The 16358-nt window shown below is 43.3% G+C and overlaps 1 protein-coding gene across 4 annotated transcripts in view; it reads left to right on the top strand.

Annotated features, from left to right (window-relative positions):
* The first annotated feature begins 656 nt into the window (after window positions 1-656).
* Window positions 657-16358, top strand: part of CDC27 (cell division cycle 27) — a 49477-nt gene continuing 33775 nt past the window's right edge. For all 4 annotated transcript variants that reach the window (XM_065422630.1, XM_065422628.1, XM_065422631.1 and 1 more), the window contains exons 1-4: window positions 657-683; window positions 10036-10111; window positions 12053-12200; window positions 15205-15330. In XM_065422630.1, coding sequence (XP_065278702.1) covers window positions 657-683; window positions 10036-10111; window positions 12053-12200; window positions 15205-15330 — 377 coding nt within the window. The remainder of the gene's footprint in view (window positions 684-10035; window positions 10112-12052; window positions 12201-15204; window positions 15331-16358) is intronic.

The following is a 16358-nucleotide window of genomic DNA, read 5'->3' as shown; positions in this document are numbered from 1 at the left end:
GGAGAGGGAGAGGAGGAGGAAGAGAAGGGGAGAGTGAAAGGGAAAGAGAGGAAGGAAAGGGGAAGCAGAGAAAAGGGAGAAGGAGAGGGAAGGAGAGGAGGAAGAGGGGGAGGGGAGAAGCAGAGGAGGAGAAGGAAGGAGAAGCAGAGGAGGAGAGTGAAAGGGAAAGAGAGGAAGAGGAAGGGAAGGGGAAGCAGAGGAGGAGAGATCGGGCCGGGAGAGGCAGAGCGGCAGGGACGGGCAGAGCAGTCGCAGCCGTCCGAGGCCCTGGCTGTCATCACAGCTCTGCCTGTGCCGCAGGGAGCGCTCGGGTCCCGCTCGGCTATCTCCGTCAGCTCGGACCCCAAGGCGGCTGCTCGGGTGTTTCCGCATCCGTTCGTCGCTCTGTCTCCGCTCGGCGGTGGCCCGCTCCGCCCTCGGGTATTTCCGTCCCCATTCGGATATTTCCGCCCCTCCTCGGGTGTTTCCGTCCCCGCTCGGAGGGACTCGGCGCCTGGCCGGCCTCCTTCCTTCCCTCCCTGGTGCCTGCCCCGGTAACGGTCGCTGTGAGTTTAAATGAGCAGGGGCCGGGCCGGGCCGAGCCGCTGCCGCCGGGACCGGGACACGGACTGAGGCGGAGCCTGGGCCCGCCCCGCTGCGGGCGCTGAGGGGACAGGATGACGGTGCTGCAGGAACCCGTCCAGGTACCGAGCCGCTCGCCGCAGCCGCACCGAGGCCTCGGCCCGGCCTAGCGGGGCCCGGCCTCTCCCGAGCCGGACCCGGGCAGGGGCCTGACCCACCCCGGCCAGGCGGACCCCCTCCGAGGCGGGGCTGCGGCCGTCTCCGCGCCCCCCGGGGGGGCCGTGCCCCCAGCCCGCTCAGAGGGACCCGCGACGCCCGCCTGCCCTGCCTGAGGGGGGACCCCCGGGGCCCCTCCTAGAAGGCAGGAGCCTGGTGGGGCCCTCGTCCCCTGCATCGGGGGCCACCTGCCCCGACCCCTCCCCTAGAATGGGACCCTATCCCCTCCCCTCCCCCCCGCGATTTGAGCCCACCCCTTCCCCCTGAGATGGGCCCTTCCTGATCCAGGTAGACCCCTCCCCTCAGAGTCCACACCCCGCCCAGGGAGCCCCCCCCCAGACACTCCCCACTTCCAGGGCAGGCTCCCCTCAGATCTCCTAGAGGCACCCCCTTCTTCTCCCCTCTTCTCTATCTGCTTCCCTTCCAGGGAGGACCCACCACTGCCAGTTGCTGTTCTCCATCCCAGGGGGCTCTCCTTCTCCCATCGCAGCCCCATTATCATTACTGTTTGTATTGCCATCGCCCTTATGAGCCCTGGTCGGGAATCGGGACCCTCCCACTGTGCTAGGTGCTGTACATACACAGGACAAAAAGATAATCCCTGCCTCCCAACAGGTTTACAATCTAAGCATAAGATGATAGACAACAGATGGATACAGACAGACGGGTGGGGGGTGCACAAGGAAACAGTGAGTTGATATTGGCCAGCATAATAGTGACTAGTCCACTTCCAAGAGGGACCTCTCCCATCTCTACTGCTTCACCCTGACCCCTTATGAAATCCCTTGATTCCTCCTTTCCTGTTTCAGCCATCCTCCACATCTGCTGTTTTACTATTTAAATGTCCTCCATTCTGTGGATTACACACAGATGAAGGGCATTTCTTGTCCCAAGGAACTTGCAGTCTAAAAGAGATGGGATGCCTCAGAGACCCAGAGGAGGGAATAATTTAGATTAAAAAACAAACAAACTTTAACTCAGTTTTTCCAGTATATTTTCCCTTCTTATCTTAGTCTAGTCTATCTTTCCAGATGTGATGCCGTCTCAGAAGTTATCCATCCTTCACTCTTTACCATATCTAACTTGCCTTAGCCATCCTTTTTATGTTCCTTCCCACTTCAATCTTTCCCATGTTATCTTCTCCCCTTTCCCTTCCACCAGACCTCCAATCTTCCCCAGGTTTCTGTCTTTCAAAATAAATTGGGACATAGGGTTTAAAAGGTCTTGAATAGCTGCTTGTAGAACATGTTTTTTCCCGGTAACTTATAAACCTCTCCCAGCTCCCACATTGGCAAGATGCTTAGGATACTGTACAGTTATTCATAATAACAATATTGAGCACAACAAAAATATCTAATTTATTTTATTTCCTTTTCTCACAAAAAGGAAAAAAAAATGTAGCTGTTTGTGGGAGACAACACCTATTCCATTGACTTGGCCTAAACAAGGTGGTAGCAATGGTGGTACTATTTGTGTAGATATGGAGTTTGTGTTCTTTACACCAAATTCTTTAGGTCTGCTCTGAACAGCTCTAGACAACGTGGTGCTAAAAAACACTTCTAGCCACCTGGACCCCTTTTTCCAGTAATACTCTCCCCATTGCTGCCATCTCTGGAGCTGGACAGGTGGTAGCAACAGCTGGGAATTCTAGCAAAAACTGACTAGTGTAGGCTTCTGTGTGGAAAGGAAGCAAACACCCACTGACATAGTGGATGACAGCAAACAATATCTAACATTTTTACAAATGCGTGTAATCAGCATCTTTTCTGCTGTCCTAATTATGGCTAACCAGGTGGAAAACATTTGCTATCCTGAAATTTCCATGGCAGAGATGTGGAGTATTTTATCTGAGGTATATTATTTGGTTTGTAAAATGGGCAGACACTTTTAATGCCATCTTCTCTAACTTGGAAGTGCTGTTGATGGCAGTCTGCTTTTGTTATCACACAAACCTACTTGGATTCTGTGTACTTGATGAAGTACCAGATTTCTTCTTTTTTGCTATCCAAAGAGGCTGATATGGTAGTGCAACATCAATGCACAATCATTATGTCTACACTTGTACATGTAGGACTCGTGATTTGCCACTATCTCAGCCCTACTGGTGGCAGCAATGACGGCGATTGTATTATAGGCACAGTTTAAGTGTTGGATGACAAGGTGGTAAAAACATGAATTCTGATTAAGTTACAGCCTCCACCATTGCTACCACCAGCTGAGTTGCACTGGTGTGAATTGCAGATCCTAATTGTGCCATTTTCAATGCAGCCTTTGTTTAGGCTCCTAGTTACTCTGTCCTCCATTGGTGATCTCATAGAAGTCTACTTTGGCCATCTGTAGTCACAGTTCTTAAAAGTAAACAGCAATGGTGCAGTGATTCCGACAGTTGTAATAAATGCAGTAAAACCACAGGATTATGGTGCATTCTGACACTAATGTAATAAGCCTATGACATTCAGACTCTTTTTTGCAGTACAGATTTAAATGATGCTGTTGGATTATGTGTTCGTTGCTTGGCTGGACTCCTGGTACTTTTTCTTTCCCCAGTTATCCCATTCTTCTTGCATATGTTCTGTAAGAGTAGGCATCATTTCTGACTCATCAACATTACAGGCGACTAGTATATGTGTAAAAACAGATTTTTTTTTTTTCATGTACCTTTGTACAGTACATGTTGATGGTCATTCAAGAGATCTTTCACTCCCCCTAATCTCCCCTCCCCACCTTGCAAAAGCAAATTGTTATTTTATTTTTTTTAGTATTTGGAAAACTGTTACTTTTACAATCCTGACAGAGCTTTGTAGTGGTTTCATGTATATGGAGCATTTTAAAAACATGTAAGATGACAAATGCCTGCCTTGAAGAGCTTCCAGTTTGAAGGCCTGATCTTGACATCCTACTCGCAGTGAGTAAAGGTGGCAGAATCTTGTCCTAAATAGACCACATACCATTTTATACCTCCAAATGAAGTCAGTTAAAACTTCCAAATTTCAATGATAAATTAAGCTATGTATTCCATGTGTTATCATATAACTCAGGTGCATTTTAATTTTCATCTCTAAAAACCTTTAGTTTCAGCAACGCATCTCTTAACAGTTTTCTTGGATGCTTCAATTCCTCGTGTTTTCATCATATTGAATAGCTGGTATTGACTGCCATGACCAGGTCTAATGATGGACACTTTCCGAGGCCCTGTTCATATTGTACTCCTGGGGGAATTCTGTGTCACTGCGCTTGCGCAGATTTCACGGCCCCTGCAGATTTCTTTGCTTACCTGCAGAAAAATGACTTCTGACGGGGAAGCAAAGGGAAGCTGCAAGAGCGGTCATGCGCCCACTATCTGGCAGTGCAGACAGGTTGGTTTGGGCACCCAGAACAGCCGGTAGAGACCTAAATCATCAGGGTATTTCTGAAAAAATAGGCATGGGGCAGACTCTGTTCCCTCAGGCAGAGGAGAATGTAGCAGCCTGCCTGCTTAGTGAATTGTTCCCATTGTTCATAGTGAATTCCCCCATGAGTATAAAACAGGTGTAAAAATTGTAAGGCTCCTTTACATTCTCAGAGTGGTGTAAAGGACTGTATGGCCTTCTAAATGCTTATGGTGCTTTAGTGATTAGAACTGGTCTAAATTTTTGGATTAAAAAAATTTCCTATCAAAATGTGCTCCATGAACTGTTTTCGACTGACCTTATTGGAGATGGTCAATAGCCAGTATAAATTGTGGTTTGAGTCCCCAGCCATCACTTGCTCTTCAATTGCCTATGATGTAACATTGAGCATATGGCTGCATATATTTGTTGACTAATACTTAGAAGTAAAGGGTCAATACTAGCTACATTACTATTAGACAGAGGGGGTTTGGTGATTTCCTCCAGTGTTCCCCACTCCCATTCTCCATCCATTGAATTGTAGTTTAAATAAATTACCAAAATAATTGAAACTAGCTGGATTATATTGCTTTATTTTGACAAAAAATGCAGAATTTTCCAGAATTTTAAAATATTGTGCGCACAATTTTTAATATTTTGGTGCAGAAATTTTAATTTTTTGGTGCAGAATTCCCGCAAGAGTAATATTGTGACTGATTAACATGATAGAAACAAGCATGTACAGTTATCGTTAGCAAAGGTTCCCTGGCCAGTAAGGCTGTTTCCCTACCTCCAAGAATCATGCTATGAAACCATGGTTTTCATTTAATTTTAGACTGATTTTCATGCTGTGGGTAGTCTATAATGATCTTTCTTAAAAGGAAAAAAAATCCTTGTCTACACTGGTCATGGAATCAGCAATGTGGACAGGCCCTTCTTGTTGACAAGAGTACAGTGCTTTTGACATAACCTTTAAGAATGGTGGGGAACCTACGTCCCGCAGGCTGGATCCGGCCTGCTGCTTCATTTAATCTGACCACATCATGGTCTCCACACCGTGAGCTGGAAGCACCGATCCTCAGCACCCCTCTGCAGGGTTGCAGCCACAAGCGCCGGCTTGCCTGGCTGTGGGGGGAATCTAGGGTTGCCAGGCCGTTAAAAGTCCAGTTGGCTCCCGGAAGCAACTGGCATGTCCCTGCGGCCCCTAGGAGCAGGGGCGATCAGAGAAGCGCCACACGCTGCCCCCAGCACTGGCTCCGCAGCTCCCAGTGGCCAGGAACCGCAGCCAATGGGAGCTGTGGGAGTGGTGGCTGCAGATGCGGGTAGCGCGCACCCTGCAGATCCCCCTGACCCCTTCACCTAGATATTTGGTTTAGCTGTTGTGCAACATTCAGATGCTGAATAAGCTTTTCTGGGTGGAAAGGTGGGCTTGGCATGAGAAGGCTTCAGATACTTTCCCCTGGATGAAAAAGCATTTGTCTTTTCCTTGAAGAAGCTTTCCCATTGCACAGCAGCTGATATGATAGTTTTGGAGTTCTTCTCTGAGATTTCTAACAACAGTTGTGGGTAAGAAGAGAGAAGAACGGGAACAAGCTCTTGGGCTCTGTCTACTCCAGCAGTTCTCAAACTGGGTCAGGACCCCAAAGTGTGTCACAACTCCGTTTTAATGGGGTCGTCGGGTTGGCATTAGACTTGCTGGGGCTGAAGCCAGAGCCCTACCAGCTGGGGCCCAGAACCTGAGGGCTTCAGGTGTGGGTGGTGGGGCTCAGATTTACAGACACCTTCCCCGCCCCCTGGCCTGGGGCTGAAGCGCTTGGCCTTCGGCTTTGGACCCCCTGCCTGAGGCAGTGGGGCTTGGGCTTTGGCCTTGGGCCTCCCACCCAGGGCGGTAGGGCTTGGGCGGGCTCAGGCTTCAGTCCCACCTCCTAGGGTCATGTAGTAATTTTTGTTGTCAGAAAGGGGTCACGGTGCAATGAAGTTTGAGAACCGCTGGTCTACTCTATGGGAAAGTGTTACAATAAACTATTGGTTGGAACACTTTGAACCTGCAACCCCTGTATCATGCCCTCTGTCCATGCAGATCAGCTGTCTGAATCATTTAAATGTTGGTTGTAACCACAGTGGTGAGATCTCTACCTCTGGTCTGGATGAACAGGTGCCACCTAAAAAGGCCTATCCCCATTGTAGATGAGAAACCACAAACAGTTCAGCTGCGCTAGGTCAGCCAGTTCTAAAGCCAATGGAGTAGCTTTTATTGGGTAAATACTCCAAAGCACCTGCTTGCAGCAACAGTTCTGTGCCCTGTGAATTGGTGCTTTGTATCTCCTAGAATGCACTGATACAACCACAATTGTCAGGTGTGCTGCAGGGGGAAGCACCAAAATGGTTCTGTGAAGGCACTGCCGCAGTTTGGGCATGCTGAATTGTTGCATTAGTCTTGGTAACAACTGCCTTAATATGTTCAATGACCCTGTTACAGTTTCCTTGCTTTGTTTCTGCAAGGTGAACTATCACCACAATTATTGCTCACTCTTGTTGGCAGTCTGAGGCCAAAGACCAGTTAAATTTGTTTTGTAAAACCTACTGTGTTATAGCATGGTGGTTCTTTTCCTCTCTTACACTAATCTGTAGAGCAACATGTGAGTCACCAATCTGACTGTCATCCATTAATGGATTCAGGCCATAAAACTTCTTTTTGATTGCAGAATGACTGTCATTGTAGAGTCTGAGCTCTACTAACTCACACTACAGTCCTGCTGTTCCAATCCTGGGCCTCTAACCAGCAGTGGTGGTTGGCTGAACCGGTTTGTGGTACCAATTTTATAATGTAGATGTGACATAACTGTAACACAACCAAAAGTCACTCGCTTACAGCCTGTGCCAGACTCGGGCAAGGTTATAACTCTCAAACAAGAGCAGGTTGCCAGAAGTATACTGACTTAAAACTCTTCTTTAATCACTTATTTAGCATCAAAGGTATGCATGCTGTTTTACAAACCCAAGGTCTAAATAGATATGACCTGTTGTCATTCAGATATAGGCATTTGATTGAATAAAGGAAGAGGCATAGCAGGTAACAGGAGGAAAATGGAACTCTGATGCGGCTCTAATTTATGCAAGGGGCTATTTCTGCCCCGTGCGCAATCTGAAAGGTGCGGAGGTGACTTGAAGGTCTCTGGGTTGTGCCTTCTGTGCTGTGCCTCCTGAAAGGTGCAAAACAAAATGTGAACTGGTTCAGGATAAAATCAAAGATGATCACTTCAGGCAAACTTTGTGACTAAACTTCTCTTGGATACACAACAATACTATTATGAACTGGGCTTTTAAACTGAAAAATACTGTACTTGCAGTATATCAATCAAACCAAGAGACTCAATCAAAAATGGCTTTCACAGGTATTTAAAAATTGTTGAGTTTTAAATGTATTGGAGGAGTCTACAGGTGAAAGGTTAGTGATCTCGTATAGAAATTTCCTGTATAATAATCTACATAGTTATTCAAAACTCTACTGTGTAGGTTGTATATAGATTCCCTATGGTTAATAACATGACACCATAGTTGGTGCCTATTAGAGTTGTAGAGTTTAAAGGCAGATGGGACCACCAGATCATCTAGTCTGGCCATTTATATAGCACAGATCACCAATACCCGCACACTAAACCCAACAACTGAAAATAGACCAAAGTATTACAGCCCAGAGGAGACTCCATTTATGTGCCAGAGGCAAAGAAGGTTCACAAGTGCCTGAGGCCCCTGCAATGGCAGGGAAATGATTATGTAATAAATGTCACTTGCCAGGATTATCTAGACCTGCTCCCATACACTACGGAGGAAGGCAAAAAAAAAACAAACAGGTCAGATCGGCAGTGACCTTGGGGAGAAAATTACTTCCTTACCCCACACATGATAATCAGTTAGACCCTGAGCTTATGAGCAAGGACCAGCCAGCGAAGCACCTGAGACAGAAAATGTTTTGTGTCAGCCCTGACTGACGTAGCTATACCAACAAAACTCTGAAGTGTAGTCCTGGCCTACCTGTTGAGAGGACAACTAGAGGAACTTTCCATCTCTGGCACAGTAAATACATCATTTAAGTAGTGGCAGCAACTTGAGTAACACTATTAATGGCACATCTAGACTGCCCTTTGCATGCACGTATAACGCTTCAAAATTAGAAGGGAAATCAGTTTTAACTTGTGTAAAACAAAAAATGTTTAGAACTTATTTCCAGGCTGTTCTGGCTTCTACCTATTACTCCTCAGTCTCTCTCAACCAGGTTAGTGGAGGCATGCAGCACAGACAAAACTGACACTGAGAGTGGCTCAAAACACAAATCTTCAAGAAAGTGGCACAAATTTTCCTCCACTAAGGGTATGTCTACACTGCCGCGCTAGTTCGGCGGCTGGGGATCGAAGTTCCGGGTTCGATTTATCGCGTCTGGTGTGGACGCGATAAATCGAACCAGGAAGTGCTCGCCGTCGACTGCGGTACTCCAGCTAGACGAGAGGAGTACCGCAGAGTCGACGGGGGAGCCTGCCTGCCGCGTGTGGACCGCGTCTGAACCGCGGTAAGTTCGAAGTAAGGTATGTCGAATTCAGCTACGTTATTCACGTAGCTGAATTTGCGTACCTTACTTCGACTTGGGGGGTAAGTGTAGACCAAGCCTAAGTGTTCTAAAATTCCACTAATGTTTATCACCAGGTTAAATAAAAGTAAACTGATATTTAATTTTTAAACAGGAAAAGTACTAATCACTTGAGGTATTCTGATCTCTGATATTACTAACTTAAAAAAAAAAACAAAAAACCCAAAGGATTAATGGTAATGATAAGGTCTAGGGATGATAATTGTGTGACTGTTCAGCAATGGATGAACAAACTACTCAGTCTGTGTTCAAATGTATAAGTGCAATCTTTGTGATATACAGCAATTCCCTAGACATCTCACTGCAGTTTGTGCATTCCTATATAGAATCTCAGAGCTCCAATCAATGGAAGTAAGACATTGTTTTTCACACACCACCTAACAATGGATCATGTTCATCTTGGCTCACTGTGGAATGTGTGCAGCTGTACCGTCACAGAAACTGCCATTCTGCTATCATGTGCAGTTGACAGCAGTCATACAGTGTTTGATGTTGCCATTGGCATGATCTCTAAGCTGTCTGTGTAGTTTGTGGTAATCAGCTGTTGGTAAAAACCCACAGAATTGCACTGGTTTGTTTAAAACTTGATTAATATGTACTAGGTACAGATTAACTTTCTTTGCTCAGTATTTATTAATTTAATATAAGAGCTGCAAACAGAAGAACAAATTTAGATTGCTTAGTGTCACTATAGGCTCCTGAGTGTGTTCTTATCCTTTGCTTTAGATATATAATTTTTGGTAGTAACTTCTTACAGCAATACTCAATCATATATAGATCACAGTCCCACTTCCACTCCTCTGTGGAAAAGACTCCACTTGACTTTAGTGAGAGCTGGATCTGGTTCATAGACAGGTGTACTTACAGGAACAGACACTGGGGGTGGGAGGACATGACAGTTGTGTCCCTAATATTAGAGAAATACTTGTGCCAAGTTAGAACATTAGGCCTCTTTACATGGCTTTAAAATATAGTGAAGTCTGTACTATGGACCCATCCCTTATATGCATCTCTCTCTCTCTCAGGCAGTCATTTTAAAATTATTCTTAAGGTTTTTAATATTGTGTGCCCTTTCAATATTGCACATTTACTAGGCAATTTAATTTTGCTGGGCCTTTGGCAATGGACGCTGGTCCTTGGTATTTCCTGCGTTTAATATGGATTTAAAAAAAGTTTTCCCTGTGAATTTTGAATCACATGTATCCATTTACACACATCAGAAAATGTATTTTTTCTCTTCTACAGGCTGCTATATGGCAAGCACTTAATCATTATGCTTATCGAGATGCAGTGTTTCTGGCAGAAAGACTATATGCAGAAGGTATGTGCCTCGCTAAATATTAATGGTTTAAGTTTGCTAAGGATGTTTAGGGCTTCTGTTCTTTTTCACTTGGCTAATAAAGGTTTATTTCTTTCTATTCTAAAAACTTCCCTGCAATTGAAGAGACACAGTTGAGATAAAAATCAAATGTTACTTGTAACAATATCAGATATTACCTAAACTTACTATAAGAGTAGAGTAGAGGGGAAAAACAATTTTTTTTTTATCATTTCAATTTGCTATACACCCTGGACTACTCTGGGTTTCACTGTTCTCCCCTGTACTATATTACCGTGTTTGTGTGGGTCTTTCATATAGCGACGGGGAGAAACTTTTTTTAAAATGTGACTTTAAAAAAATCTCTGTTTGGCGGGGTAGATATGGTCATGAAACTAATTTTAATTTAACTGAATAGATTTCAGGTAGATGGTGCCCCTTCAGAATGGCTTATTTAACAAATACTTCTATAGTCACACCAACTTGAAACCTTCACTTCTTTAAAAAAAAAAAAAAAAAAAGTACCTTCAGGACCTTTATTTGCCAAGCTTGCTTCTGGCTGAAACTTTGTATTTACATACCTTTTTTTAATTCTTGGATCACTATGCTATTTTTGTCTAGCCCAGATTCAGTTTCCAATTGCAGCTCCTCACCTCTTGCTGGACATAGAGGCTTTCATAATCAATGTTGCTACACAAATTGGTCAGCAAAAAACAATGAGTGTTCTGGCTTATGCCCTTTCTCTGAGCTCAAACATAACGCCTTTGCCATGTATTTAAACTTCTCTGGATCAAGGAGCTGCTATTCAAAAATTTCTTTTGAGTCTGTTGCCTAAATTTTCTTTAATATTAAGAACAAAGTTGCATATGCACATCAAATAAATAGCAGTCTGGCTGTTGCTGCTTTCAATACTTCATGGTAACTTTTGGATCTTCATAAGATGCATCGTTTCCAGATTATTTTGGTCAGTCTGTCCTTAGTTCAAGTGGTTTACAATGAGGCAGCAGCAGCAGCCAACTTGGGGGAGGGAAAGATGCCTTCTTGCTAAAGATTTTCTTTTAAGGTCAACATTTTTTGAGTTGATAGCAAGTGAAGTCTTGACATACTTGAAGTTCTCTCTGTTCTAAATGATCCTTCTAAAAACTGTCAGTCCTAGTCCCCTTCTTTATTACAAATACATGTCTCTTTGTATCCTCTCTGTGTAGCCACAATTTTTGCAAAGTGTAAATTCTTTGTGACAGAAATGAAAATATAATTTAATTAAGGCCCTTTCCACACAACCACCAAAACTATACTAAAACAAGTTTAAAAGTGGCTGTTGTGAGCTCAGTCTGACTTACTGAAGGGTGGATGTGTAATCCTTACCCAAAGAATAGTACTACCAAGTCAAATTTTTCAAAAGCACCCAAGTCCCATTGAAATCCACCCAGCTACCTAGTCTTTTCCCCACCCCATAATAGGAAAAATTGTGCACCTTGTTTTAAGATGCATCTAGATATGGATGGCAAAATATTATTAGTAAGTACTTTTGTGATGAAGTTACCTTCCTGATCCTTGACTTGCTACGTTCAAAAAGCTATCGCACTAATTCTGTTCCATTAGAAATGACTGTTTCACTTTATTTCTTCAAGTATGTTTTTGTTAAGAAAGATCGTGAATCATTTGTTAGATGTGGGGGCCAAAATGGTTGGTGTTCATTCACTGCAGTAGATGGGGCAGCCATGATTACTACAAGATCTTGGGATGCTGAAATCTCTTATGCTCTGGCTAGTAAAGGAAATACACTTGATTACTTTATAATCGGTCCTGTTTTTTCCCCTCACAGCAGGAATCACATTATTTGTGCATCCTGTTGCCAGCAGTCCTATGGAGCTCAACCACTTGTACAAAAATATTAAATGATCAAAGGATACCAACATTTTTGTTTTTGATTTGTTTGTTTAGTACACTCAGAGGAAGCACTGTTTTTGCTGGCAACATGTTACTACCGCTCAGGAAAGGCATATAAAGCATACAGGCTCCTAAAGGGACATAGCTGTACCACCCCACAATGTAAATATCTGCTGGCAAAGTGTTGTGTCGACCTCAGCAAGTAAGTCATCAGTTTATATTGTATTGCAGTATTTTGGTAGGTTTTTTTAGGAAACTGTGTTGCATAAACTGGTAATTCACTGGTCTTTCAGCTCTCAGGATTATCACAAGTGGAATTCATTTTGCTTTCAGATTTGGACCTAAAGAACAATAGCCCATATTGCAGAAACCGCTAAAAGGTATTGAGAGCTTTACAAAGGAGTTGTGAAATTGTATAGAAAGTCACTTCTGAAACCAGTTTGGGACTGTGCTCTTCAGTGCGTCCACCTTAGTTTGTTGTTAGCTCGTTTCTTAAACTGCTGCTAAAGTGAATCTAGAACTTAAAAAAAACCCAACCCTTAAACCAGTAAATCTGTCACCGTTGACCAAGTTGGTGCAGATGTAAGAAAATAGAAACTTGAGTTCACCCAAGCCTTATGCACCCCTTAAGTCTTCAAAATAGACATTAAGTGGGACATAAGTGGTGTATAGGCCTTGAGCTGGCTCTCTGTACAGATGAATGTAGCCCATTTAGAGTTAATTTTTATAATAAGATGAGACTAGAGTCTGATAAGGCTACAGACTTTGTTGGGGACAAAGTAAATGCCTTCTGTGTCCCCTTTCCCATTCACATGTAGGCAGACCTCTCAAACTACTGAGGCCCATATGTGGGACACAACATATGACAAAGACCCAACGTGGGGGTGGCAGAGAAGAAATAATGTTCATGCAGGGAACTTAAAATGCTGTGGGATTCCTTCCTTTTAGAGTAAGCAACTGTATAACCTCAGACTCACGACTTTGCATTTCTGATTAATTTTCAACGATAAAAATAAGGGGACACCAAATTTCTGTGGAACACGGGGAACTTTATGACTGAAATGAGGGACCTCCCTCAAAATGAGGGGTAGTCAAAGTATGCTTCTAGTGGTTGATTCAGATCTGGTCTGGATCAATGATAATCAAGATTTATCTGTTTGCTGTTCCAGTGGAATGAGTTTTATTGTTGCAATCAAGTTCTTTCCTAGCCACATCACAAAATCAGCATTGCAACTGGCATCCTGGATGGTAGTTTCAGCAGAGTGGCTAAAAATCAAGTAGATTCTCACTTATTGTCTATTCTCCTAGTTATCTTCTGCCTGCTCTGTGAGCAGTGTCTCTTATATTGAAAGTTTCTTTTCACATTTGAATTGGATTCCTCTTAAGACTAAAAAGTCCACTGTGAAGGGGAAAGAGAATCCCTACAATAATGTGAAGAAAGCTGCTATGTCCTGCTAAAGGGTAGCATGGCAATCTGGGTTCAGCAGCAGGAAGGGCTATTTTTGGAAAAACAGCTTGTTGAAGGCTGTGACAGAAAACTAGAGCATATTACGAGTGTAGAATATGAACACAGATTTTTGAGGGAGCTGTCGTCTGGAAGGTATGACTCTGTAGGAAACTGGACTTATGCTTAAACTTCATGTTTTTAACTTTGGGGTTTTTTATATGTCCTATCATGTAATGTGACTTAAAATATTGACCAAGCAATATGGCTGTTTAAAAATTAGACCTTCATCCCTTCACAAAAGAAAGCCAGACTTAACAGATGCAGCTTGTACTAGATCCTGCAGACCATAGGAAAGAGTGACTTCCAGAATTGAGGGCCCTCCATAAAAATGTTCTGCCTTCTGTGCCCTCCCTGAGCTTGACCCTGGGGACTGGACAGACAGCAAGAATATCTCAGTTGACCACAGTTACCACAATGGGTCCTAGGAAACAAGGCAGTCTTGGATAGAACAAATCCTAATGGCTGTTTTTATGGGTGCATAGAGAATTCTCTACTTCTGCTAAATAACAGGCTATAAAGCACATGCTTATCTTCTGTTGTAGTGCAATCAGTAGGCTGAACTTGATACATTTGTTTCCTGGGTTGTACCATACTGTATATTTTTCGAGGGACGGAGCTCATCTCTTGGGATCCCACCCACATTGTGTAACCAAGCTGCATGAAAGATGTTTTGTGGAGGGGCCTGGGGAAAACTCTTGCCCATCAGCAATGGGCAAGTAAATATGGGGGGGAAATCAACGATAATTGCATTTCTGTTTTTATTTAAGACTTTGACTTTGTTCAGTATAGTGCCACTCTAACATTTCTTGATGTGATACCTGCTGTAGTGAAGTGGAACATCTGATTGCCAAACGTTCTGTTGAAATAGAAATCAGTTTAACGCTCTTCTTGGAAGGGACCAGTGTAAGCTGATTTGCTCTGTTTCTCCCCTGCCAATCCCAGCTGTATAAAGTTATATTCCGGTATAGCTTATTCCCATAAAGGAAGTGGAATAAGCATCTTAATAACGTAACTGCCTTCACACTAGGGGGATTGTATTACTTAAACTGTACTGGTTTAGGTAAAACAGTACAATCTTTGGTGTGCAGACAAGCTCAAAGGGATACTGTCAAGTCTGACCAGCCCCCTCTCTCCCTGACATGCAAAAAAAAAAAAAAAAGTTGTGTCCCTTCCTTCCAATAAAATATTAGAGTTGCAGTGATGTTAAAATCCCTGCTTTTAGACTGCACAAACCAATCCATAGTAGATTGTACTGTTACGTATATGTGCAGTACACTGTGCCAGGCATTTGATTCCACCTGTCAGTTCTGTCCTTGTAAGTAAGCAAGGCATCAAAATTCCAAGTCCATTGGACAGCCCCATGTTAAATTACAAGAATGGAGCTGCCAGAGACCATACATGGTACATTGTAGCTGGGAGACCAAGCCAAATCCAGTTGTTTTCCTTGACACCCCTTTAAAGGTGCCTGACTTTCCGAGGGTAAGTGTTCTGCACTTAAACTGGTAGTGTCTCTATAAGGCAGAGGGTGCAATACTCTACATTTTGAGACTTGTTGTCAGGGAGGAGAGTGCCCAATTTGGAACTCATTAGTATTGACAACATATCTTGTTTTTGTTTACAGCAGGATAGAAATATTGGACTACCACTACTGTTGTGAGCCTTATAACCCCTTTAAGCCTCTTTTTGTTTTTTTAATAAGGCTGGCAGAAGGGGAGCAGATCTTATCTGGTGGAGTGTTAAATAAACAGAAAAGCCATGATGACGTTGTTACGGAGTTTGGTGACTCTGCATGCTTTACCCTCTCATTACTGGGACATGTATACTGGTAAGGTTTCTTTTTTTATGATGATGGTTATTGAATAATGGATTTTGATTTGGCTGAGGCAGTTCTTAGCCATGAAAATATTTCTGGCACACCCCACAGGTCACAACTGCTCTCAGGTTACATATCCCCAACAATCCTGCAATCTGATCTACATGGGCAGATACCTGTGGAGCCCCTTTGTGACTGCAAATGTAAGTGTTCGCTCAGAGTGCAGATTGCAGGATCAAGGCCCAAATGATGGTAATCTATAGAGGAAGTCTGATGCCTCCCTCATGTGGTTTGCCAGTTGCATGAAAATACACATTAGCATTTCGTGGAAGGTGTGTGGGTTTATTTTATTTTGTTTTGGATTTTTTTTGTGGGCAGTGAATAAATTGGCAATACAGGAACCTGTTTTGAGATTTTTTTTTTTTTTTTGTGCTCATTCTCCCCAAAATATGTGGCCTATTAGTTGGAGAAATATTAGCCTTCTTTGAAGGAAGTTTTCAGGTGGCCACCTGTTGATCAATATATCACTACTGCCCAGCCTCCACAAGTACTTCTGTATTGAATTACTGTCTTCTCTGGAGGCTCTCTTCCAAAAATTTCATCCAATTAACTTTTAATGATTTTTTTCAGGAGAACTATGCATATTAAATTTCATTATACAATAATGCTTCGCTCTCCTGTAGTGTGCTTCATCCATAGACACAAAGGAGGATTCCAATAAATTTATTAAAATAAAAGAAATAGTAAAAACAAAAACAAAAAAACCCAAACCTTTGTATTTAGCAAGTCTTTACACAGTAGAAAGCCATTACGAATGTTAACCGGATACTTGTTTCACAGAGGACTGTAAAACTACTGGCTACCTCACAGGTGCATTGGGAGGGTTAGTATTTGTAAAGTGTTTTGAGAGCCTCTGATGAAAGGCATTAAAGAAGGTAAAATATTCTAAACATAGTGTGACGGGTTGCCCTCCTTCAAGATGCCACCTGATGTACTGAGATACCACTAAGCCCGCATGGGCCCCCTTTAACCTGTCTTGC

The sequence above is a fragment of the Emys orbicularis genome, chromosome 25 (genome assembly GCF_028017835.1).
Source record: "Emys orbicularis isolate rEmyOrb1 chromosome 25, rEmyOrb1.hap1, whole genome shotgun sequence".
Lineage (NCBI taxonomy): Eukaryota > Metazoa > Chordata > Testudines > Emydidae > Emys > Emys orbicularis.
The sequence above is the reverse complement of the archived record's forward strand: the minus strand, read 5'-3'. Positions and strand labels throughout refer to the sequence as shown.